Source organism: Aristolochia californica, unplaced genomic scaffold, assembly GCF_029961685.1.
Source record: "Aristolochia californica isolate CCGP_79_NKW_82.1479 unplaced genomic scaffold, dmAriCali1.0.hap1 SCAF_2, whole genome shotgun sequence".
NCBI lineage: Eukaryota > Viridiplantae > Streptophyta > Magnoliopsida > Piperales > Aristolochiaceae > Aristolochia > Aristolochia californica.
The window spans coordinates 40683978-40709693 of NW_027181881.1; the positions used below are offsets into that span (position 1 = coordinate 40683978).

At 42.4% G+C, this 25716-nt stretch overlaps 2 protein-coding genes across 2 annotated transcripts in view; one reads left to right on the forward strand and one right to left on the reverse strand.

Moving 5' to 3' along the window:
- The window catches only part of LOC137956241 (outer envelope protein 64, chloroplastic), a 45919-nt gene extending 24205 nt beyond the window's left edge, over window positions 1-21714 (forward strand). Inside the window, exons 5-13 of the mRNA XM_068803636.1 lie at window positions 10226-10405; window positions 10508-10652; window positions 14741-14906; window positions 15201-15335; window positions 16340-16540; window positions 19832-19959; window positions 20099-20150; window positions 20890-20959; window positions 21217-21714. Of these exons, the coding sequence (XP_068659737.1) occupies window positions 10226-10405; window positions 10508-10652; window positions 14741-14906; window positions 15201-15335; window positions 16340-16540; window positions 19832-19959; window positions 20099-20150; window positions 20890-20959; window positions 21217-21299 (1160 nt within the window). The 3' untranslated portion in view covers window positions 21300-21714. The remainder of the gene's footprint in view (window positions 1-10225; window positions 10406-10507; window positions 10653-14740; window positions 14907-15200; window positions 15336-16339; window positions 16541-19831; window positions 19960-20098; window positions 20151-20889; window positions 20960-21216) is intronic.
- Window positions 21715-22480: 766 nt separating this feature from the next.
- LOC137955889 (DELLA protein GAI-like) lies at window positions 22481-25046 on the reverse strand. The gene has a single exon (XM_068803090.1). It carries the CDS (start codon window positions 24737-24739, stop codon window positions 22958-22960), a length of 1782 nt encoding a protein of 593 aa, XP_068659191.1. The 5' UTR covers window positions 24740-25046; the 3' UTR covers window positions 22481-22957.
- Between the last annotated feature and the right edge of the window lie 670 nt (window positions 25047-25716).

Consider the following 25716-nt stretch of genomic DNA (forward strand, 5'->3'; position numbering starts at 1 on the left):
TGTTATAATTTGAATACAATGAGCTTCTATTTATGATAAGGGAAACTAGTATAATCCAATTATAATTAAACTATCTGTTGGAAGATAGGCTCAAACCCACAAGACAAAGGAAGGCCCACATATCCAAGAGTGTTGGAAGATGGGCCCAAGCCCACACGACCAAGGAAGACCCACATATTAAAGTGTTGGAAGATGGGTCCAAACTCACACCACAAATGAAGGCCCACATATTCAAGAGTGTTGAAAGATGGGCCCAAACCCATAAGATATGGACTCACCATGATCACACGAGCTGGTGGGACCCACCATAATTACATGAGGTAGTATGAGGAGTCTTACACAATAAGAAGTCTTACGGAGCCAGAATTATTATGGAAGTAGGTCTCACATAAGGGTTTCAGTTTAAAGATGTTTTAGTCATGTTAGTCTTCTATTTATATTGGGCTATTTAATTATGGTAGGACTTATCTTTAAGTGTTAGAGTTTGGGTGTAATTTGGACAAAGATAGTTTAATTGTAATTGGACTCTACTACCTTCCTCTATTATAAATAGAGGTTCATGTACCCTGATTACATAAGTCAATGAAGTATTTCTCTTTTCCATAAATTTAACATGGTATCAGAGCAGGTTTTGTGAGTTAACTCGGTCAGCCCACAGAGGTAATGTGATCCTTTTCTGATTTATTATCTCTAGTGGTTTAGGTTCGTATTTATCTTTTTTTTTTTTTCTCTTTTCAGTCCCTATACCCGTTGTTTACTTTGTGTTTCCACCTCTATACTGAGCTTTTCATATTGCATATTACATATTGACGGAAAGATATTCGAGTCTATTTTCCATGGAAAAAGTTTTTTTTGCAATCGGAGTTATCTACAAAGAAAAATCAATATTTGTAGTAGCAAAGATCAGATTGCAAGAGTTTTGAGCAATAGCAAAAATTTCAACTTTCGAGCTATTTTGTGCTATCAAGAACGAGACTTTATATGGAGAATTTTATATCAAAAGAAAGATTTGTAAGTCTATTTTCTTACTTATTCAATCAATTCTCAATCCGAGGTTTTTATAAGGAGATATTAATCTTGGAAGAGTCAATGGTTATGCTGGTAAAAGGAGAACGACTACTTAGTTCGGCCAGATTACAGAGTCCGAAATCTATCAGATTATATATCTCAATTGAAGTATATTTTATGAAGAGAAGTTATACTTAGATGAAAGGTATTTAACTCTATTTTCAAAAGGAGAAAGTTTCATATCAATCTGATCTATATTTAAGGATATATTCGCTTTGGAAGAATCAAAGGTCATGTTGGTATCCTGTTGCATTGAAAACTCCGAATTTAAGTCGAATTATTTCATGTGTCCTTAACTCTTAAGGACTTTCCTACTGCTATACTACTGCAAATTATGTACATGTTATTTGGGCATTGGCCCATTTCCGTTGCAGCTATTGTCTCTTTGACTGAGATATTATTATGGAAGGACTCCTCGGTTGCTATCTGTTGTCAGCATTGGTTATTCTGATGAAGATTTGAATGAAGAACATCGTGGCCCTATCATCGATGTTATTTTGTTTAAGCTGGGATCACTGCCATTACCTCCCAGCTTGAGGGGGAGAAGTAGTAGAAAAAATACAAGAAAGAGGTATTTTATACCATATGTTGTGGTATTTTTAATGTGACAAAAATACTCAAGAAAAGAGGGAGCACAAAAGATGAAGCTTTTGCATCTAAGAAAAAGTTTTTGCAGCAAAGAAAACTGAAGACCAAGAATCCTGACTCGCAATAATAATTGCGGTAATTATTGGTAATACCTGATTTGGCTCGACTCGATTCAATTTCTTCGGCTGGATTATTATTTTGAAGTATTCGCAACACATTCATTGGTCAACATATTATTTGTTGCAGATACTTGCATCGGATTATTTCATGGGTCCTTTTACAATGATTTTTATTATTTTGGTTCGTGTTATATGGGTCCAGGCCTAGTTCAATTGCAACTATTGTCTCTTTGGATGAGACATTATTATTGAAGGACTTCTCAATTGCTGGTTTTTATCAGCATTGGCTATTTTGATTGATGACGAAAGCCAAGGTGGCCCTAGAATATTATCTTCTAGGTAATTACCCTTTACCCCCCTTAATTGGTATTTATTACTCCTACCACTTGAGAGTCGATGTCTAGGGTTTAGACACGATGATGAAAGAGTTTTATTACACTTCTGAGCATCACGTATAGACTCACTACCTACAGAAGGTCGGAGTGTGCCCTACATCCAACATGGGTTATGACTGGAGTATGGAGCGATGTCATACGGCTTGGAGTGATTTTACTCTCACTTATCTTATGCCAGTTGGGCCTCATGGAAGAGACCACCAGTGCGAGGGGGAGTGTTGGAAGATATGGAGAACTGCCATTTTATACGAGAAGATCTTATACATCATTTGCAGCAAGTTGGAAGTTCATGATGTTCTCTCACCCCTAACTTGGGGGGGGGGGGAGTGTTGGAAGATAGGCCCAAGACCACACAACTAAGGAAGGCCCACACATCTAAGAGTGGTGGAAGATGTGCCCAAGGCCTCACGACCAAGGAAGACCCACATATTCAAGAGTGTTGGAAGATGGGCCCAAACCTATAAGATATGGACCCACCATGAACAAACGAGCTGGTGGAACCACCATGATCACGTGAGGTAGCATGAGGAGTCTTACAAAGCCAGAATTATTATGGAAGCAGGTCTCACAAAAGGGTTTCAGTTTAAAGGTGTTTTAGTCATGTTGGTCTTCTATTTATATTGGGTCATTTAATTATGCTAGGACTTATCTTTAAGTGTTAAGAGTTTGGAAGCCCCTTCAAGTGAGCGATTTAGGCGATTTGATTTTGTGACTACCTTCTGTGGTCGCTAGGAATGTCGGGTTACCCACAAAGGAGTAACCTCCGCTTTGGCCAGATTGTTCATCCCGAAGGCCACAAACTCGAGTATTGGTTGGAATGAGCTAGCCGCTGCACTCCAGAGCCTCTCCCCAACGCTAGATCCAGCAGAAGCGCTAATTCTCCTTGGTGATGCCAAAGTAAGATTCCCACCTCTCCTGCCCGCCCCCCCCTGACATCCCCTCCTGCTCTTAATAGCACCCCCTCCTCCCCGAAATTTCCTGATTTTCTCCTAAACCATACCTTGTTGACCCCCTGGCTTTCCCTCCCATTTATCCGACACATCACTCTAGTACCCCACAAAAAATACCCTTGGCTCCCCCCCCATTTGAAACCTCCACTTGCCCCCTATAAATCGTCCACATAGCCCCCACACTCCACAAGATTCCCCCCGGATAATGGAATCCCCACCCCGAAAAGTACCTCTCTGACACAGAGTCTGGAACTAGTGAGCGCACTCCTCGTGCTCACAGGTAAAACAATTCTCTCCATCCCGTTGTCACCTACTAGCACCGAGCTAGAGGTCAGTAGAGACAACTTCTACAGGGAGGACCCAGTGCCACCATTCGATACCCTTGCAACTCAGATACGGGAGATTTAATCATTCCAGAGTCGGGTGAACGAGCTCAAAAGATGGTGGCAACTCTCCAATTAGAACAACACAAATACAACCCAAAAACCTGGGCCCAGCTAGTGGAACTTGCCAAGGTGATGGGTACCGTCTTCACAGAGCCTCTCCGAGGAGATAACCACCCATCTGAGAAGTCAAAGAAGATGAACAATGATCAATGATTATTCTCTCTTGGAATGTTTGTGGAATTCGGTCCTTGCGTCGTCGCGCCTCCATTCGGGACCTCCTTGCCTCTACCTATGCAAATGTTGTTGTTCTCCAAGAAACCAAGGCGACTTCTCTTCCCCTTGGATACATTTGCAATTTTTGGCACCTAAAGGAGTCAAGTTGGGCTTCAATGGATGCAGTGGGATCGGCTGGCGGTATCCTACTGATGTGGGACTCCAGTACTATTGAGGTGCTTGATTGTTGCTGTGATTCTTACTCTCTTGGCATCAAGCTGCGAGACAAAGGTTCAGGGAACATTTGGTGCCTAGTTGGTGTTTACGACCCTACCAGACACCATGAACGCCACCTATTTTGGGAGGATCTATTGAGGACTTGTCAGATATGGGCTATTCCTCTGATGCTTGTGGGCGACTTCAATGTTACTCTCTTTTGCCATGAGAAATCTCCGTCATCTCGGAGAATCACAACCTCCATGAGGCTATTTGCTGACTTTATTGGCAACTGGGACCTGGATGAGATTACCCTATCTAGGAAGACCTTCACTTGGTCAAATGGCAGGCAGCCTACTGTCCTCTCAAAGCTGGTCCGATTCTTAGCCTGCAATGATTGACTTCAGCTCTACAGCAATGTCTCTAGCAAAGTGCTCAATCGAGTCATCTCTGATCATGGGCCGATTATGGTTGATACCCATTTAGCTGTTGCCCCCTCTTCAGATTTAAAAATAATTGGATGGCAGACCCCTCTTTTGATCTATCTCTCCAATCTTTCAGGGATAATATGATCGTTGCTGGCCTGAGCGGGTCGACCTTCCCAATCAAGCTCAACATGTTGAAGCCGTTGCTGCGGTCCTGGGCCTCCGAAAAGAAGGCGTCTTTCTCGGCTGTGAGAGCCAATGCCACTCTCTACTCTGAGGAGGAATCTAGAGGTCTCTCTTCTCCGAAAATCTCTCAAAGGTATGCCCCTTCAAGGGCAATTGTAGTCCTTCGCCCACAACTAGTTAGTGCACTGGAGGCAACGTGCAAGATTACAATGGCTCTCTGATGGGGATGCTAATACTAAATTCTTCCAAATGGCTCTTTCCACATAGAAGGGCCAACCTCACCACCATGCTCAACGTCAATAGTGAGACCACCTCAGACCGAACCCTTATTTTTGACTCACTGGTGAATTTTTTTGCAGATTAATACTCTGATCACCAACCAGTCCACCCCTTCTTCCAAAGGGTTAACCTCCAGGTTATTCCATCAGCTGGAGCTAGCCTCATCGAGCTTCCCTTCTCTAGTCGGGAAATTGAAGTTGCAGCCCTTGGTCTTCCTCTCGATCGCGCTCCTAACCCGGATGGTTTCAACGGGGAATTTTATCGCCGTTGTTGGCCCTTCATCAGGGACGACATTTCCGGCATGACCCGTTCCTTTTATCAACATGGCATAAGATATTGGAGTATTGGAGCCTCTTTCATCACCCTCATCCCTAAAAAAGATGGGGCAGAGCTCCCATCCAACTTCCGGCTGATCAGTCTCACCACCAGTGCATATAAGGTGATTGCATGCCTCCTTGCTAGTCAACTCAGGGCAGTCCTCCCTATTGCCATTCACCATGGCCAAAGTACTTTTTATTAAGGGAAGAAACATTTTTGATTCGGCCTTGGCATGTTATGAACTTAGTCATCATTTCAAGGTCGTCAAGCTCCCCAAAACTGCATTTCTTTTGCAAGCTAATCTGTCCTTCTCAACGGAACAGTTTGTGGGTATTTTAAAGGGAACTAGGGGAATCAGACAGGGAGACCCTCTCTCCCCCTTGCTCTTTAACGTGGTGGCAAAATATCTATCCTCCTTGATCTATTCGGCCAAGAACATGGGATGGCTCCTCCCCACGACAGATTGCATAGCTTTGATATTCCGATTCTCCAGTTTGTGGATGATACTATTTGCTTCGAGGTTGGTCCTATGGATCAGATCAGAAAATTGCGTTTTGTTCTGGGATTATTATAATTGGCTTCCGGTCAGAACATAAACTGGGAAAAAACCACTCTTCTTGGCTACCACATTGATCCAGCTGAGCTTCGGGTTATGGCGGACTACTTGGGATGCTTTGTGGGAAATATGCCAGCTACATGTCTTGGGCTCCCACTTTTTGATTCTCAGCCTTCGGCGTTACTATGGTCCGCCCTCATTGAGAAATTTGAAAAGAGACTAGCCAGTTGGAGGGGTAAGCTCTTATTTAGTGCGGGACTTCTCACTCTCCTCAAGTCTGGTCTGGTTGGGTTACCAAATTATCTGTTATCATTCATGCACTGTCCAGCCTTCGTTTGCTCCAAAATTGATGCCATCCGTCGATGATTTCTCTGGAGAGGTTCAGAAGACACCTTCAGATACCATTTGGTTAGTTGGAAAGATATTTGCATGCCTCATAATAGGGGAGGATTGGGCATCTAGCCTACAAGAGAAATGAACAAAGCTCTTATGCTCAAATGGATTTGAAACTTCAACAACAATCATAACAGTTTATGGAGGAATATGGTGAAATTCTACCTTCAGTTTTCAGGTGCCTAGTGGAGAGAGCGCGGAGCCGCTCGCCTCCTATCCTTGATATGGAAATCAGTTTAGTATTTAGAGATGCTATCTCGTTTCACACGGGCAATGGAAGGACCCTTATCTTCTGGTCAAATGAATGGTGTGGCCCCCGATCCTTCTCGGAGGACTTCCAGGGGCTGCATAGGGTGGCTAGCAACCTCTCTTGCTCTGTGGCTGATTCATGGAATGATCAGTCGCGAAGTCTCCCGTTCCGTCTGGGATTAAATGATGAGGAATTGTTGGATTTTTGCTCTCTCCTTACCAGACTCAGTAGTACTATTATCCGGGAGCATTCAGTTGTTAAGCTGATTTGGAAGCCCAATAATAATAGCCGATTCACTGTTACTTCTGCTCACTCTCATATTAGAAAGCAAGACTACAATATTCATGAGTACAAGGCAAATCTGGCTTGAAAACTCTTAATGCCAAGCAAAATCAAATTTTTTGTGTGGTTGGTTATCAGAGAACACATTTTTACTTGGGGCAACCTTCATAAAAGAGGTTTCACCGCCCCTGATCTTTCTTGTGCCCTTTGTGGGGAGTGCGATGAGACAGTCTAGCATGTCCTCTTACATTGTGGATTTTCGTGGCAAGTCTGGATGAAGATTTTTCAGAAGATTGGGCTTCAAGTGGGGCTACATCAGGACCTCTTTGGCACCTTTGAGATGGTTCAAGAGATTCACCTTCCTCGGCTGGGCAAGTTAATACTTTCACCTTGTCTTGCGCATGTTCCATGGTACATTTGGCTCGAGCGGAACAACCGGAGATTCAACTCCAAAGCTAGCACCCCGGACAACACTGCTTCTCATGCCATTGGCTTCATCTTGAGTTGGCTTCATGCAAGGAAGGATTTTGCCACTCTCGGGTGTATCCCTTCGGGAAAATTAGAATTTGATCGCCCATATGTCCAGCCCCTGCAGAACTCTGAGTATAGCCATCTGGGATCCTCCCCCTTGTGATTGCATTAAGCTGAATTTTGATAGTGGTGCTATTGGTAGTCCTGGGCCGGCTGGAGCAGGCAGTGTGTTCAGAGGTCACTATGGGGTCACAATGGAGACCCTATTCTTTCTTATGCATGTCCGGTGGGCATTGTCGATCCTAATACTGCTGAAGTTAGTGCCCTACTGTTCGGCCTCCAAATCTTCAGGGATCATCTCCATGGCAAGTTAATCATTGAAGGCGACTCGAAGACTGTTATTAGTTGGTGTTCCAAAGACATTCCCCCCCTTGCGCCACTGGCCCATCACTGATAGTATTACTGACATTGTATCTTCTACTCATTGTAATTGGAATCTCATTCCTAGATCAACCAACTTTTTGGCTGATAAATTGGCAAAATTCGAAACTTCCCAGCAATCTCTCATTGTTTGGGAAGGCTTCCCTCCTTTGTAAATTGCTCTTTTGAGCTTCTGTCTTAATAAAAATCAGCATTAGTTAAAAAAAAAGTGTTAGAGTTTGGGTGTAATTGGGACAAAGATAGTTTAATTATAATTGGACTCTACTACCTTCCTTTATTATAATTAGAGGTTCATGTACTCTGATTACAAATGTCAATGAAGTATTTTTTTTTCCATAAATTCAACACTATCCTTGTTCCAATTACACCCAAAGTTAAACACTAAAAAAATAGTCCTAGAACAATTCAGTAACATAGCATAAGTAGAAGACTAACATTACTAAAATACCTTTCTATGAGTCCTCCTGTAAGATTCCACCATATTAATTTTGGCTCTACGAAACTTTTGGCTATGAGAGTCATGTAAGATTTTTCCATATTAGTTCTTCAACATCTTCCTTGTGAGAGGGCGTTGGCTTCAATGGAGGAAGGGAGGAAGTTTCACTTGCTTGTAATTAAGTCTTATTGCTCTGATACCATATGAAATAATGTAATAAAGGGGATTGAGAGAGAGAAAAAGAGAAGGGAAACAGAGAAGAGAAGAGACGACCGCAAGAGAGCAAGAGAAGAACTTGTGATTAGGGTTCAAGTCGACCCCTAATCATCGCCTGACCAATCGGCTCGAACACTAGACCGCTAGCACACAAGCCATAAGGCACTGGCATCTCATTTTGTCTCGCCCTTTATGGAATGGCTCTCTTAGTTAAGCCGCACCCCAACTCAAGTCCCCACGTCCACTTTTCTCTGCCAGCAACACTTGAAGTTGGCTTTGCCAACTCAACTGGTGTTGGCTTGTTTGAAGCTTCCATAGCGGTAGAGCGTCACCTTGCATGGTCAAAGTCATTAGTTTGAGCCTGATTATCCCCAATGTGGTTTTGACTTGCTCCCCCACCGTGATTGAATGAGTATGGATAAGAGGCTCGTGGAATTGGCGTGAGAGGGTAGGTTGTAGTAAAGGGCACCTGGTTGTCTTACTATCTTTTATAATACACGACTTACTACCCTCCGATGGTGCTCTGCTTCGGCTAAGTGCTCATTTTCTCTCTGCTTTAACAAGCTCGTTACACTTTCTCTGATTCCCTCTGGACCGAGAACACCCAATCTACGTAAATAAAGGTAGGATCTTTTTAATTTCAATTTAGAGTTCCCGGCCAGGGTGATAGGTGCATTGCAATCACGCATTCGAGCGAGAGTCTTTCTTCGCTATGTAAATAGAGGGCAAGTAATCAATTGGCTGTGCTAATGCGAGGTCTTAAATGTTGGACCACACCAAACCCGGAGTTGCTTGTTCCCTCAACAAAAGAATAGATCAGGAGAAGAACGCTCTTAAGAAAAGAAAAATTCTCTCTTTTTTCTTTTTCATACGCGGATTCGCTCATCAAATAAAGTCAAGTCTTTTAGTAAGTGTATCTAAGCAGCTGTTTAGCGTATAAGCAATTCTTTAGTGGCCATTCCGAAAGGAAATTATTGAAGAAGGCAGTGGAGGTTGGTAGGCTTCCTTTGGTTTGTCACTCCCGTGCTGCTTTCGTAGCCCTGCTTTCCCGGTTCCATATGAGAGCAGTCAAACCAAAGGTTTATTCGATCAATCTTCCTTCGAATTGTGGTTTCTCCAAAAGACCTAGTTATGAGGGCTTTCCTCCAACGGACTCTCCTGCTTCGTGTGGGGGGATTGGGTGTTGCGTTATATTCTTTATATATATTGATTTTTTCCTTCGTTGATGAGGTTCTGGATATCGTGCTTGAGGGAGTGGACCTTTCAGTAGAGTGGCCTCATCCTTGGTGATATGAACAAAACACATTTTCTTGATAGTTCTTGGGGAGAGGATTAGGGGGAGGCCTCGGATGGAGGGGCGTCAACAAGCTTTTCTGAGTTAAAAATTCAATACTTCACTGTAGTCACTCTCCCCGATGGCTAACAATCTTGACTCACTTGATCATAGAGGCTGTTAGGTGAAATTTTATAGAAGCCATCAGGTATGCTTCTCCATGGCCTTGCTTTCTTACCCTTTGAAGCCTTCCTGCAGGAACCGATCCACTATGCACTAGCTTAGCACTGTTAGGAATGGATCTAGATGCCAAGCTCGGTATAATAGTAGAATCCACGCTTTTACACCTACATGAAATAAAAGGTGCAAAGACAATTATACCCTCACTCCGTTAAACTTTTATTACTCCTATGTTACACCTAATTACATGAAATGTGAACTACATAAACTCTCAAACATGCTGAATAAGATAAGGCTAAATCTAAGAGGTGTAGACAGTGAGAAATTACCAAACTACCCTTCACACTACTGTCTAACAATTTTTAATAAGATAGTTTACTTTCAAGATTGTAAGTTATTGTTTAGCTTGTCACCAAATTGCAAGTTTTACTAGATTGAATCTTTGGCTAAATGGACGATGACATTTGGGGTAGCTAAATGTGAGGTTTTGGTTTTACATCCTGTGGGCAGGGTATTTTGTGTATTTACCAACTTTTAGAAAATGTCTTTTAAAAAAAAATGACATTTCATAAATCTCTCTGCAGGATGGTTTGCCAAGGATCCAAGCATCTTGCGCCGTGTAGGTCATGTGATCTTGCAACTCGGCTATGTAGATTCACGGCCCAGGCATGTTATTGTTGCAGATGATTGCTTCCAGCTGTTAAAAATTCCGAAGGCTCGGGTTGTCCAGGTGGTCACTAAATCTGCGGAGAAGCTTTTTGGGAGTATGTTTCCTTTTGGATTTGTGTCTTGAAATGATCTCCTGTAGTTTCCTGATACAGGAGAATTTGTTGGTTAATTGGTTATTTATGCTTGTACTGCTACAGAACAAGTTCTAAGCCATACAAATATCGGGGACTACTTGGCTTCTAAAGTTCCAAGCTTGAAACACTTCCATAACAAGAACAAAAACGGGGAGCTGAAATTATCTTCTTTGAGGTCTTTAGCAACTGCCATGCAGCTGCTTCAGAGGTAAGCTTCACCTTGTGAAGTTGGAAAAAAATTGTGTGCTACATTATACAAGCTTTTGTCCTCTATCTATTTTATTTTTCAAACTCTTGGGATATCGTTTAATTTGGTTGGACAGAACTACTTCAGACCTTTTTCTGCTTTTGATTCTACTAGTTTTTCATTATGAGACAAGAGGATGAGCAGCTCTAAGAAGAAATAGCATGAGAGAAAGAGTACAAAAAAAAAGGAAGAGAAGGGTTTACCTTCTGTTTTCGGTCTTATTCACCTGTCTCAGTGTAGATGGTAAATTTCTCAAGAAGAATAATAGTAAAAACATGTGGGAGTTCTAGCCTGTCGACATGATAGAGTAGAAAAGGCATTAATACATATAAAGAATAGGAACAAGATATGCCATGGGAAATTGATTTGTGCCAATTCTAGTAACGTTTTCTTTTAGATGCCTTTATGTCGACTTGACCAGCAGCTCACACTGGATGGTTGTCTAATGGCCAACTGATTCCAAAAGAAGTTGAGGGTGACTTCTATCAAATGTTGTTGGAATCTTTGGCTTGAGAGAAATGCAAGTTATTCCAGGGAAAATGATTATCTTGCTGGAGTGACAGAAATGATCATCCATCACTTCTTCTGAACATGTCTAATAATGAAGTTTGAAGATTACTCAAAGTATAAGTCATTAGGGAGAATTTGTTTTCCAATTTGTATATTACTGCTCTCGTAGTATGAGAAGCTTGTATTTGTCTCAATGTTGATGGGAGTTTAAGAGGAAGCTGTACTATTGCCAGCTTTGCAGTTGTGCTTTGTGGTGAGGGGCATGCTTTGCTTTCCTACTCCAGTCCCATTGGTAATGTAGATTCATCTGAAGCCAATATAGCTGCCCTTTTTATGCTAAGAACTCTTTTGGGGCACCTCTAATCTCTAAAGTGTGGACGATGACAGCATGTCATGATTTCTGGAGCTAAAGAATCCTCCTTGTCCTTGTAGACACAATTCTCTGTTTGAAACTGGGACATCAGAGTTTTTTTTTTTTTTTTAAGAAGTGTGTATATAGATTAAAAGTGAAAGTACAAACAAACCTAGGTCAGGGCGCTGCCTCCACAACAAGGTGTTGGAGTGAAATGCCCTTTTTTGCCTAGGTGTTTGCCAAGTGATTGGCAGAGCGAGGAATGTGTGTCCAATTACAATTTAAATGAGAAAATAAATTAAAAATCTCCGAAAACTTATCCTAGTGACGCCACGGGAGTTTGATAGACTTTGTACACTAGTTAATGACCACCTTTGAGTCGCCTTCAATGCAAAGAGGACCCGGGAGATTATTTGAGAAAATTTGGATTCTGTTTAACAATCCCGAAAGTTCCGTTGTTGTAGAGCCAGAGTTGCCAAGGGGGCCCGCATAAGAGAAGAGGAGGTTGCCCTTTGCATTGTGAATAACTCCACCAAAACCCATAGGACCCGTGCATCCGAGAGCAATCCCATCAAAGTTAAGCTTGAAATGGCCCAGTGGAGGCGGGTTCCATATAGCCATGATTGGAGGCGAGAGGGCTGAGAGAGACCTGCAATTTTCTTCCAATTTTCCCTAAAGTTGGTATCACTAAAACTTCTGAATTCTTTTCCGTTCAGGAGCTAAATAGTTACTTGGCCGGAAATTTGCTCTGCCAGAACTTTGATAGGGGAGGATTTGAATTTTAATTTCCTTCTGTTACGCTTTTTCCATAGTACCCAAATGATATGACCAATACAACATGATATAATTGTTAAAATACAAGTTCAGGGGTATTTTGGTCATTTATTATATTTTCAATATTACATTTTTCTCTTATAGTATAGCTATTAGATAGAGAATGTCTTATTTTATCTCTAGTTGAATTTTCATTCAATTTAGACATGTATTTTAGGAGATGTAATTTTGAGTATCGAGGGGGCATTTTTGTCCTTTTGTAAAGTTTCACTTAAACCCTGATTATAAAGTAGCAAGAAAGGCCTTTCTGGCTCAAATTCCAAGGCAGCAAAGCTGCCCCTCTTCTAGAAATCCTTTCTCTTCTATTTTCTCCCCAATTCACCTATTTTTCAATGATCATTTTACCTAACTTTGGGAGTTCGGAGTCAATAAGTGAGAGGATAGTATCTGGTAGATTTGCAGCAGCACAATATTGGAGCCCAATTTTATTTAAAAGGGAGGTCCAGACCGAATGGGCAAACTGACATGAGAGAAGAATGTGGTTGGCAGTTTCAGGGACATCGTTACAGAAGGGGCAGAGTGGTTCCTGGATGGTGCCCCTTCAGATTAAAGAGTCAGAGGCTAGGATTTTATTCCTATAGGCGGTCCAGATGAAAAATTTTGCACTTGGCGGGGCAAGGAGGTCCTAGGCAGAGGCCGCAAGATGCATTGGTTGGATTGTGGGTGTGTTGCAAAGGAGCTTGTAGGCAGATGCAGTGGAGAAGGACCCTTGTGGGCAAGGAGTACAGATTAAAGTATCCTCTGAGTTGTTTGGTTTTTTGACTGGAAGGCTATCCAGGAGCTCAGAGGCAAGGATGGCTTCAAGATTAGAGAGACTCCTTCTGAGGTTTAAATTCCAATCCCCACTGTTTGACCAAATGTTTGAGATGAAGGCCTCAGAGTTACTTGGAAGGTCAGAAATAGCTTCGAAGCTATTTTTGAGACAAGATTGACCAGTCTACCAATCGTTCCAGCATTTTGTTGAGGTACCTTTCCCAATGTAGCATTTTACTGCTTTCTTGAATTCAGGAAGAAGTTTGACAATCTTTTTCCAAACGGGAGAGAGCATGTAGGAAGTCCACCCTCAGTCCACCATCCAAAAAGTTGGTTCACTTTTGCTGCAACAAGAGCTCTCCAAATTAAGGCAGGAAGGAAATTGAATTTCCAAATCCATTTAAGTAGGAGAGTAGAGTTTGTGGTGGTGGTATCCTGAATACCCAATCCCCCTAAGGACTTTGGTTTGCACACCTCTTCCCATTTAACAACATGATATTTCTTTTCCCCATTTGGCCCTCCCCAAAGGAATCTTCTCTTTAGAAGCTCAATTCTGTTCCTGACAGAGGCGGGGCAACGGAACATGGATAACAAGTAGTTGAGAATTCTGTGTAAACAGGATTTAATCAGAATTAATTTGCCAGCTTTAGAGAGGAATTTCCCTCTCTAGGAAGCCAAACGCCCTTCCAGGCGCTCAATGACAGGGTGCCAAGATGCCTTAGAAGGGAGCTGGGGGGTCAGGGGGAGTCCCAAATATGTTCCAGCAGATACATCGATGTTGCACCCCAGATAGCTAGCCATTGAACTAAGCAAACCCAGCTCGATGTTATATCCCAAAATGGAGGATTTTCCCCAACTGATTTTTTGCCCTGATGAGATCTCAAATAAACTAAGCAGGGCACATAAATTGTGAATTTGGCTAAGGGAACCGTTACAGAAAATGATTGTGTCATCTGCATATTGGAGGCTAACATCTTGAGCCGGATCAGAGGAGATGGGCTTAAACGAACCTACTGTTTTAGCCAGGCGGATCATGGCGGCCAAGTGCTCCCCAATGAGGGTGAACAGAAAAGGGGAGAGAGGATCTCTCTGCCTGATGCCCTAGAGCCTTTAAAATACCCACAAGGCTTGCCATTCATAAGAACAGAGTAAGAAGCATTTGAGATGCATCTCTAGACTGATATCCATCTCTTGAGAACTGAGACATCAGAGTTAGTTCCATCTATTTGAAACTCTATGGCATCTCTAGACCGATAGCCATCTCTTGAGCTTCTTATTCTTCAAAGATGTGCATTGGAAGCTCGATGATTGTATTTGAAGTTGCAGGATATCCTACTTCAGCGGATTGAGCTTTTGGCTGAACGGCCACATGTGACAGATTCTAGGATGATGTCTTGGGTTTAAGTCTCACCCGGGTAATGGGATTGTAGTGTGTGTTATCAACATTCAAAAAGATATGGTATCCTACTGTCTATATATATATAATATATACTGGAAAATTGACATTGGCTTTTTGAGTTGGAAATAAATGTTTGAAGTTCTTCCTCGTTATTTTGGTCTAACACTGGTAAAATGATTACTATGTGCTTTCTTTTTTTAGGCACGAGTTTAAAAGTCTTCATGCTGAATGGATCAGCTCGACCAAGCCTATTTTGGATTCTGTTGTTTCAGCTTTCTTGAAAACAGATGAGTCATTGGAAGCAAATATCAGCAGCTGCCAGTTGATTAGAAATGAAACCCGTGTAGCACTTAATTCTCTTCTCAAGGTATCATATTCCTATTACTCGTTAACTTTAAAGGTTAAGTAGATCATTCCTTATTCGCTATCACTTTTTGTGCAATTTGCATGAGATGATTTTCAGTAATTTGCTGAAGTAATTTTCAGTCCACAAAATCTTGTGTTTAATAGCTTCTTCAGACAGTTCAGTTGCAAATTTTCTGCCAGATTTTATTTTTTACTGATTATATCATTAAGATGGCATTACCTGAAATTTATATACATAATAAGCAGTTCTCTCTCATATGTTAGTATCATGCTTGTGTTTTTTTATTTTGTGCAGGATGATGGGATTCTTGTGATTCCCACACTTGCAGATCTACCTCCTAAAGTTGGTGCAAAAGAAGCATTTTCTGAGGAATACCAGACTCGTGCTCTTAGTATGTTAGCTATTGCTAGTATGTCAGGCTGTTGCCAGGTAAATATTTCCATCTGCCTCTTTTTTTCTCTTGAAATTGATGAGTGCTTTATTTCAAAGAAATGACTAATCATGATACAAGCACAATGAGATTTCATCTACGAAGGCAAGGGTTCTCCAAAGCAAGATGCTCCCGGGAGACACCTCCTCTAGCTAGGAGATCTGGTAAACTATTTGATGATTGCGGAACAGGCTTTTACTTTATTCTCCAAGAAGATGAGTGTCTGAAATTTCATAAAAAAATATACCTTTGCCTACATGGAGGGGAGGGGGGTTGCACTGATTTAGACATCCAACTAATCACTTTTGCTGAATTCCCTTCAATAATTAGAGGGCTAGAAAACTCGTGTATACAATCTAACTCATCTAACTCTTTGAAGAAGCATTGGTGATTCTGCTTCTGTTGACTCAGAAATATGAAGGGGACCTGAAAAGAGGAGGGACCTGGGTTTCCCATTTACAAAACCATCAAAGCTAAGCTTTAACCAGTCAACAGAAGGTGGTTGCCTTTCAGCTAGAGTGGGTGGGTGATGTTGAAAATTCATTATTGGTTTCCATTGTTTTCTAACGATTGAGGGAGGGAGGGGGCACTTGTTCCTTAGTGAGGATGCCCAAGGATATTGGAATGGCTTTTTCAATAACATAGCCCAAAGAGCTGGAGGAGCACTGAAGTTCCTTTATTCTTTTTTAACCCTAAGCTCCAGGGAACCGCAGTTAGAGATGCCTTCCCTAGGATTCTCTCATATTTAGGAAGTGGCCAGGATTGATGCTAACTTGTGAACTTTGCGAATGTATCTGGAAAACTATAGGAAACATTAGGAATTGATGTTTTTCTACTCAGCACTTATTGTTTTTCTTGGTCAGTATATGTGACTGTGCTACCTAAGGTAGCAAAACATTGTTCATCTATCAAATGATAAATAATTTGAACAGTAACCACATACTTAATTTGATAAATCATCTGTTTCCTTCATTTAATCTGTTATATTGCTATTTTTTTACAGGTTACTGTGCCACTAGGATCTCATGACAAGTGTCCAATCTCAGTTTCGTTCATCGCTAGACATGGAGGAGATCGTTTTTTACTGGACACAGTGCAGGCTATGTTTGGTACTGTTCAAGAACAAGTTGTAGTAGTTTCCAAATCCAACTTGTCAAGTAATGCTCTCAGCCAGGAGGAATCTGCTGAGTTTGCTAAAGAAAAGGTTCATTCTTTTTGGCTCTTTGTCCATCTTTAGTAGTAAGAAAAAAAATTATGAGACTGGATCAGCTTGTCTCGTCTTATCTGTAAAGGGCATGATCTTCTGCCTGGAATCATCAATTGAAGTAGGGAAGCATATTGGTAGGTGAATATGAAAACAACATATTTGCTTATTGTCAAAGGTGTTCCAATGAAGATTCAGGGAAAAATGATTGTTTGTTCCCAAGTGTCTCCTTCTCCTAAACAAAGTCTACTGCCTACAAGAGCATTTCTCAGGAAGCACACTGTATCTAAGACAATCATACATACATAAAAATACTCAAATCCAGCTAACCTTGGTTGCACCTAGCTTCTTCAGCAAAAAAAAGTCACTTTATTTAAAAGAATGATAATTACTTAATTATATTAATCACTATTGTCATTAATTTTATTCATCATTAAAAAATAGTAAATTATTTAAAAAGGGGCACCAATCTTGAATTATGAGAAAAGAACATATGTAAAATGAGAAGAAATGAATTTGAGTCCTTTTTTTAGGGAAAGTGTGAATATTCAATAAATCAGAGAAAAATATACAACCTATTGGGTGGGCCGACCTCCACAACAAGGTGTTGGAGGGAAGATCCCTGTTTAGCGTGCAAGTCTGCCAAATGATTGGCCGATCTAGGGGTGTGAGTCCATATACAATTTAGATTGCAAACTATATTAAAAATTTCGAAATAAATGTCCCAATGTCTCCAGGGAGGGCAAATTCCTTTTGCACACCAATCGATGACAATCTTCGAGTCCCCTTCAATGATGAGGGGCCCAACGAGATGGTCTTGGAAGACTATGAGCCCTTAATGAAGTCTGTTGAGTTTTGCAATAGTTGAATCAGAGATCCCCAAAGGTCCTACAAGCGTGTAGAGAAGATGGTTTTTATAATCATAAATAACTCCTCCGAATCTAGCTAAACTTTGGCAGCCAATGGCACTACCATCAAAGTTCAACTTGTAGTGGCCCGGAGGCTGGGGGGGGGGGGGGGGGGGGGGAACAATCATCTCGATGATCAGCCTCCAGTTACTTCTAAATCAGAATTACTGAGATGAGTAAATTCTTTCCATGTCAATAGCCATGTAGAGACCTGGCCAACAATATTGTCGACAATTACCTCGATGGGGGAGGATTTGAATTGAAATTTACAATTGTTTCTTTCTTTCCAGAGGGCCCAACAGATGTGGCCCACACAACAAGAGATTAGCAATTTTCCAAGTTTTGGGAGACAAGTGTTTGTGATGGAGAGGATCATTGAAGGTAAATTTTGGGGCACATAGTAATTAATTCCAATTTTGTTTAGAAGGTTGGACTAGACTTTGTGCATAATGGCAATGGAGGACATGGGTGGCAGTTTCTGGATTAGTTTGACAAAATGGGCAGGAAGGGTCCTGTACGTGGGTGCCCTATCTGAAAAGGGAATCGGATGTGAGTATCTTACATCTGCAAGCACACCAGATAAAGAATTTCACGCGAGACGGGGCAAGCAACGACCCATTGCCGCAGGGTGATGAGGTTGAGAGGGGTTGGGGCTGCGAAGAAGGTTGTAGGTAGAGACCATAGTAAATGTTCCTTTTGGGCACGGGGTCTAGATGAGGGTATCCGATATGTGCTCATGGATTATGACTTTGGATAGGCAAGAGAGAAGATTTTGAAGCTAGAAGAGCTTCTGAGTCTGTGAGGGCTCTTTGGAGGTTAAGATTCCAACTGCTATGTTCAGACCATAAGTCCGAAATAGAAGCATTTTTTTCTCTGGCCAATAAGGAGATAGAACCAAAACTTATGTCAAGGGTTTTGTCCCCCAAGCATAAATCCATCCAGAATTTTGTGGTACGACCATTTCCTAGGTAGCATTTGACTGCCTGGTTGAAAGCAGGGGGCAATAACCAGATTTTCCTCCAAACAGGCGACATGCTGTACCGACGGCCCCTTGCCATCCACCAACCGTTCGATTTGTTTGCTTTGGCAGCAACAAATGCCCTCCAAATCAAAACTGGAGATGAGTTGAATCTCCAAATCCATTTAAGAAGGTAAGTAGAGTTGGTAGTTGCAATATCATGGATTTCGAGACCGCCAAGGTGTAAGGGTTGACATACATCATCCTATTTATCTAAGTGATATTTTCTTTCTCCATTGGGACCACCCCACAAAATTCTTTTTTTGAGGCTTTCTAGCTGCTTTTAATTACTGCAGGGTAGTGGAATAGAGAGAGAAATAACTAGAGTTCCATGAAGGCACAATTTGATGAGAGTGAGCTTACCCGCCTTTGAGAGAAATTTTCCCCTCCAGGTGGCCAATCGCCCTTCCATACGCTCAATAATTTGATGCCAGTTGTTTTTGGACAGCAGGTTAGGAGTCGGAGGTAGACCCAAATAAGTGCTGGGAAGATTTGTAGTTTTACAGCCCAAATAATTGGCCATTGAGAGCAGGATATGGTTGTCCACGTTGAAGCCAGGGATGGAAAATTTTGTCCAGCTCACTTTTTGGGTAGATGAGAGTTCAAACTGATTCAGAAGTGCTTTTGTGTGCGGAATTTGGTCCATTGGAATAGTGTCATCAGTATATTGCAGGAGGGAGATATCTTGCTCAGGATCAGAGAAGATAGCACTGAGCCAACTAGAACCTTTAGTGTAGCGAACCATTGACGCCAGGTATTCTGCAATCAGAGTAAAAAGGCAGGGAGATAGTGGGTCCCTTGGTGGATTCCCCTTGAACCTTTGAAGTATCCGCAAGCTTTGCCATTTACAATGAGTGAGTAGGATGCATTTGAAATACAACTTCTCATCCAGAACCTCCAGCGCATGCCAAAGAATTTAAGTCCTTTCAATTCATACTTAATAATTAAATTAAAAATTTGGATGCACCTAACTTGGATGCACTTAGGTTCAATATCTCACATATAGGGGGAAAAAAATGGACCTAAGTCCATCTAAGCTGGGGGCACCCAATTTTATACTTAACCATCAAATTTGAATCAAATGAGTTAAAACTTGATTTATTCTTACTCTACATTTTTCTCACATCCCATGCGATTATGATTCATTTTCGTGTATCTTCTCTTATTGTATCGCTATTTTAGTAATAAAATAGAGATAATGACATTGTCATAAATTATAATGAAATGGATGACATTCTTGTAAATAATGTCACTTTTTGAAAAAAAAAATTGGGTGCAGCCAACTTTGGCTGGACTTGACTATTCTTCTACGAATTCTATGAGAGCTAATTTCTTCTGTTTTCCCTGAAATACATCTTTTGGCAGGGTAACAATGCTTTCAAGGAAAGACAATGGCAGAAAGCTATCAGCTTCTATTCGGAAGCAATTAAACTTAGTGGAAAAAATGCTACTTACTACAGTAACAGGGCTGCTGCATATCTGGAGCTTGGAAGGTATACTGCATGTAGAAAAATCTTGGTGGAAAATATTTGACTTTGAACCTTTCTTTTTTGCATTTGTGAATAATAATATTTTTAAGTAATCAGAAATTTGATTTGACATATGACCGACCTTCCTCTATTGTGTGTCTAGTTTCCTGCAAGCTGAGGCCGATTGTAGTGCTGCGATCGACCTTGATAAAAAGGTTGGTAGTTTTTATTATTCCCTATTTGTTAAATGTGGATTCTGAAGTGCTTAGTCTTTTATTAAGCGTCTCTAATTCAGCTAGTGAGAATACTTTTTTTGACATTTTAATGGCTAACCAGCATTATTAATATATTCTCTCTCACCCTAACCATGAGAAAATTACAGAAAACATTAACCCAATTGCTCTACGAAAGTTAAGTGAGAAAGCTTTCTTTTTTTTATGAACAAGTGAGAAAGCTTTCAATTGATGAAATCTAGTAGCTGTTATGTCTGCAATTAAAAAAATGCCGACCAGTTTCCTAGAAAAGTGCATTTTTTTTATTGAAATGGAAAGGAAGTGCAAATTAGCAACTATTTGTTCCCAAAAATGTCTAAAAATCCATATAAATAAACATTGTCATGTAATGGAATGCTCTAGTTAATTTTATGTGAAGATGCTATGTCCAATTTTAAGGAGCTAATATTTGATATGTCCTGTCTTCTGACTGATTCTTCCTGTTGCATCAGCTGTGGTGGACAGATGCCTTGCCTGTGGCTCTAACGGAACTGTTTGTTCTTTTTTTTTTGGAATCTGAGGCCTTACAGGATTAACTGTCCTTTAATACACGTAGGAGGCTTGAAAAGTTTTTTGTTATATCATCATATCCTTACCGAGAAGTTTTCTGAATGTTCTGCAGTATTTTGAAGTCCGAAGGTTGGACTTTAAGCAGTTTTTTTTTTTTTTTTGTTTTGGTCAGAATGTGAAGGCATATTTGCGAAGAGGGACTGCTAGGGAGATGCTTGGATACTATAAGGAGGCAATTGAAGGTAATCATCCCCTTGCTTTTGTTTGCAGTCATGGTTTTTTTACTCTTATCAGGGAAGTATGTTGTAAGTATGCTACAGTTATTGCTAGGACTTGGCATGGACTTGTATCTTTGTTCCTGTTTCTGATAAATGAGTTTGACTGAAAATTTCTCCAGAAAGTAAAAGCTGAATGTAAGTGGTGCAAAACTTAGGCAAGAGCTGAAGAGAAACTTTCAGGGATACTGAGTAGCTGAATGCATCTTTTCTTTATCTGACAGATTTCAGATATGCACTGGTTCTGGAACCAACCAACAAAACAGCAACCCTCGCTGCCAATAGATTGAAGAAGTTGTTCCAGTAGATTATTGGAGAGTTAAAAAGCTGCAGCACCTGTGGCCGGAGAGCTGAAGTCATCATATCCAGTTTTCTTGTCAATACATCAATCTCTTGATAACCCTTGCCAAATGAGGAAGTAGGTAACGCCATTGCTCCAAAAGAAGACGAAGCCCCAAAACTTTTTTCCAAGGCATGAAGGTCTTTTTTCAGCTTCCCTCTGGCAAAAGGCAAATGGGTACAAATCTGGTGGAAGGGGAAGAAGTTGCAGGGTTGGTTAAGACGCTTTTTGCTCAATATCCAGTATTAATTGAAGCATAAAAGCTAGATTTTGTATCGCGTGATTGTCCTTCAGAGGCTTTATAAGTTTCTCAAATGTCTCTTGATTATAAAATAATCTCATTTATTGTTTTTGTTTTTGTCTGCAATAAACCGTTTTTCCAGATTGCCCATGTTAAAAACTTGAAAACATTAATTTTCCAGAACTGTGTTCTGTAAAAAAAAAACTTATATCAAGAACGATTCGGAAGAAGAACTAGTAGCTGCATTTGAATGTATCGTCAGACCAAAAAATCGTCTTTAAAAGAGGGAACTTCTGAGATTGGGCACTAGAAAGGGTGTCCGTATGAGATCAAACTGGTGGCCGAAGTTAAAAGCATTTGGATCAAGCATCTGTGCGGAATTTGGTAATGGCTGTGTAGTGTGGAGTTCTGGGAAGGGAGTTTATTTTATACTGAAATCAAATGATGGGGGGATTGTTTGTGGGAGACATAATTAAGAGGTGGTTGACATGGATCTGAAAGAGCATTTGATCCTCGTCTGCTTGTCGTTTTCAATTTGATGGTAATGGTGGAAGATTTTGACCGGTTTTACCGAATGTGGTGCTGCACTGCATGATGAGATGGGAGACAAAAAGTCTGATGGTGGCTTTCCGACGAATATTCCTTTTGCACGAGCCTCGTCTCAGTTTCAATTTCATGGAGGACTAGTCAATCTTCAGAATTCACATTTCGGAATCGTCTTCTTCCTTCTGCCGACCTGCTTCCCTTCCCTGATCATTATCAACAGTAGAAATCACTGGTGCGCTTCGCTGACTCAATTCTTTCAACAGAACTCTCTTGGGTTTGCATCAACTCTTTTTGTCAAATGCCCTCTCAGAAAAAGAAGGAAAAGCGCACTCACAATATAATCAGCAATGGCGATCTGCGATTGTGAGGAAGATATAAAAATGGAAAACCTATCTTCCTTTTTATTAAAAATATTTATAAATACACATTACGATTGAGTCATCAACAGGAACACGGCCGGTAAAAGGAAACAGAAAAAAAACGAACAAAGACAATTTGAAAAAAAAATCGTAAAAACTGAGAAGAGACATTAGTGGATCTTCCACTTTCGTGGTCTTCTCTAGGCGTCACGCTAGTCCTTCTCAGTGATTGGATTGGACACAGTGAACTGCCTGTGATCGAGCCCACCGGATGGATCAGAACTGATATCGATTATGATGATGATGATGATGATGACGGCGACGGCGAAGACGATGAGTGTACATACACAGTAAACTAGTCTTCCACCACCACCACCGTCACCGTCAACTTCGCCAGCAGCAGCATCATCAGTAACAGTAGTAGACTAGTCGTTCTACAATTTTTTCAACGGTGCTTCTTCCCTGATCTTTCTCCTCCATTACTGTATCTGCTGTTGTTGTTGTTGCTGCTGCTGTGATTGGGGAATATGCCAAGCCGAAGTTGCAATGAGTGGGCGAGTGTGCCAACCCAGCATCAGGCACCCATTATTCTCCTCAACCCTGTACCCGTCCCCGCCGGAGAAGAGCGCGAGTAACATACTCGCTTGCTTGAACGCGTTGGAGCCGAGGTGTACGGGAGCGAATCCGGCGGTGGTCATCCTCGCACGCCACTGCGCCAAATTCTCGTGGCGCTCCACCCGCTCCGGTCCCTCACACGCCACCACGTTGCATATTTGCCGGCCCAGATATACCTCCGACATCACCTGGTCCTGGCTGTTCGCCGGCGACATCCCGCACCCTTCTAGGGAGTCGAACACCGTCGAGTAGTAATGCAGCGCCTCGGTGAACCGGTCCAGGAAAACCGGCCCGTTGTGGTTCGCTTCCTGCTCCACGATCGTCACGATCTTCGGACCCACCGCTTTGACCGACGCCAGCACCTTCTCGATAGCCCCCGGCCGCGCCAGCAGCCGGTGAAGCTCGAAAACGGAATTCACCGCTACAGCCTCCACGTCCGGCCGCACGTCCAGTAAATAAGGTTCTAGATCCGCCAGGCTATTGGCTACGAAGCCCCGGTACTCGAATTCGACGTGTATCGTCTCAGCCAGTTGCGCGAGCTTCCATCCAACCCGTTGAAGTTCGTCCGTATTGTCTGGTTGCGGCGGTCCGATGCCCGTCAGGCGGAAAGCCGGTGGACCCCCTGGTCTCAGCGCCAGCGCCTGCATCAGTGCCGGCCACTGCATCCCCTGCTTCATACTGAAATCAATCACGTGAACCCGAGTCTTCCCGGCGAAAGCCTCCAGAATGGCTTGATTCGCCGTAAAATGGGCGAATTTCAGGTAAGGGCTGGTCTCGTAGAAGTGCATCTGAAGCATATCCGACAAGGAGGAGTCGAGCGAATTTTGTGGAGGATATAATCGATAAATTCGCCTGGCAAGGGCTTCGGCAAAATAGGTGGCAACCTTCCTCATAGCGCCGGCCTGAGACGACGCCAGTACCGAGATCTGCTTCACCAAAGCCTCCGCCGCTTTCAGATTCTCCTGCTGAACCGCCTCCGCACAGGCCATCAACGTGTGAACGAGTCGGATCCCTGTTTCTTGCGAGTCCACCAGGACAACCGGGCGAGCCGGCTCGGGAATGCTCATCTGCGTAGGAGGCGGAGGCGGAGGCGCCGGCGGGGCCGATTTCATCCGCTTCTTGTCCCGAGTCGTCGCATCAGAGTCGCCTCCACCGTAGACAATATCTCCGGGAATCGCCCGCAAATCGCAATCCGTGTCATAGATCCGAGATTTAGGGAAATCAACAGTAGTGATGGTGGAGGATTCGGCGTCGCCAAGCGTGAGCTGCGAAGAGGGTTGGAGACCATTGGTGATGGGAGCGGGAGGGAGAGGGGGTAGATTAAACTCAGAGAGCATACTCTCGAGCCACGTCGCGAGATCGGAGGGGTTGTAGTGGACGGTCTCGGAGGCGAGATGAGAAATGAGACCGTCTTCTTGGCCGGCTCCCATCACCATCTCCAGCTGCTCGAGCTTCTGAGCAACATCAGCCATATCAGAGGACCGGACCTTGTAGCCGAGTGCAGCAAGCAGTTCGTCGACATCGCCGGCATCAGGAGGCGACTCCTCCATAAGAATCTTCTCTTTGCCGGAGACCCCCACCATGGGAGAAACTGGAGGGAAGTCGCCGGCGAGGCTATAGCTAGGTTCGGGATGCTCCCGCTTCATCCTGAGCAATTTTTGTGTCACTAAGACACTACAAATGTCGCCATAGATGATATTCACAGGTTCCTGCTAATAGTGACAGAGAGATAAAAGAAGGGAAGGCTCGTGAAACAGAGAGGAGGCTCGGCCTCCAACGAATGACTAGTAGATAAGAAGGCAGAAAAAAAAAAAAAAAAATAGAATGAGAAATGATTCGATCAACGATCTCCAATCGGAGGAGAGCGAGAGAGAGAGAGAGAGAGGGTGAATTTCTTATTCTTTTGGGTGGCCACAGGGCAGAGGCCACAGCGTTGAGATGCCTCCGGCGAGAGATAAATGGATCAAAATGAGTCGTAACACCACCACCGCAACTTTTAAACCCAACCGTCGCTTACACTCTCGGCCGCAGTTAAAAAAAAAAAAACGAGGATAAACCATTAAAATAATAAAATAAAATAAAAAGAGAGAGAGGAAGGCGGCAGCGCATGAGTGTACTAGTGTCGAAAGTACACCCTACTGGCCTCCTTTTCCAGACTCTTGGGCCCACATCTAATGCTTAGATTTTCTTTGACTTAATCATATTCTTAAAAAATAAATAATGATTAGTCGAACACCATCGCGAAGCGTACTCGCGAGAGTACGGCTCCGTTATTTAGGGTTGAAGGTTTAGGTTTCCGTTAAAACTAAAACGGCGCTCCGACAACGGCTCCGTTAAGGCGTAACGGAGTTAATAATGGGGAGGCGATCGGGAGGTGACGTGAGCATCTGGTGCCTTTCCAACATGAAGCACTGACACACTTGGGTCACGGACACGTGGGCAGATTCCGTCGGTCACAGAGGCCGTCGTGAAGCGGGCCTTCCATTTTAATGACTCGCAGGAGACACTGGCTGCTCAGTGCTCACCCTCTTTATTTTATTTTTTTTCGAATTTCTTAATTAAAAATGATAAAGATATAAATGCGTCTGCTTTTGTGCCTTTTTTAATGAAATATCTCGTAACC

Bases quoted from the DNA above. Each gene is read 5' to 3' on its own strand.
- LOC137955889 (XM_068803090.1), bottom strand. From the start codon at position 24,739: ATGAAGCGGGAGCATCCCGAACCTAGCTATAGCCTCGCCGGCGACTTC.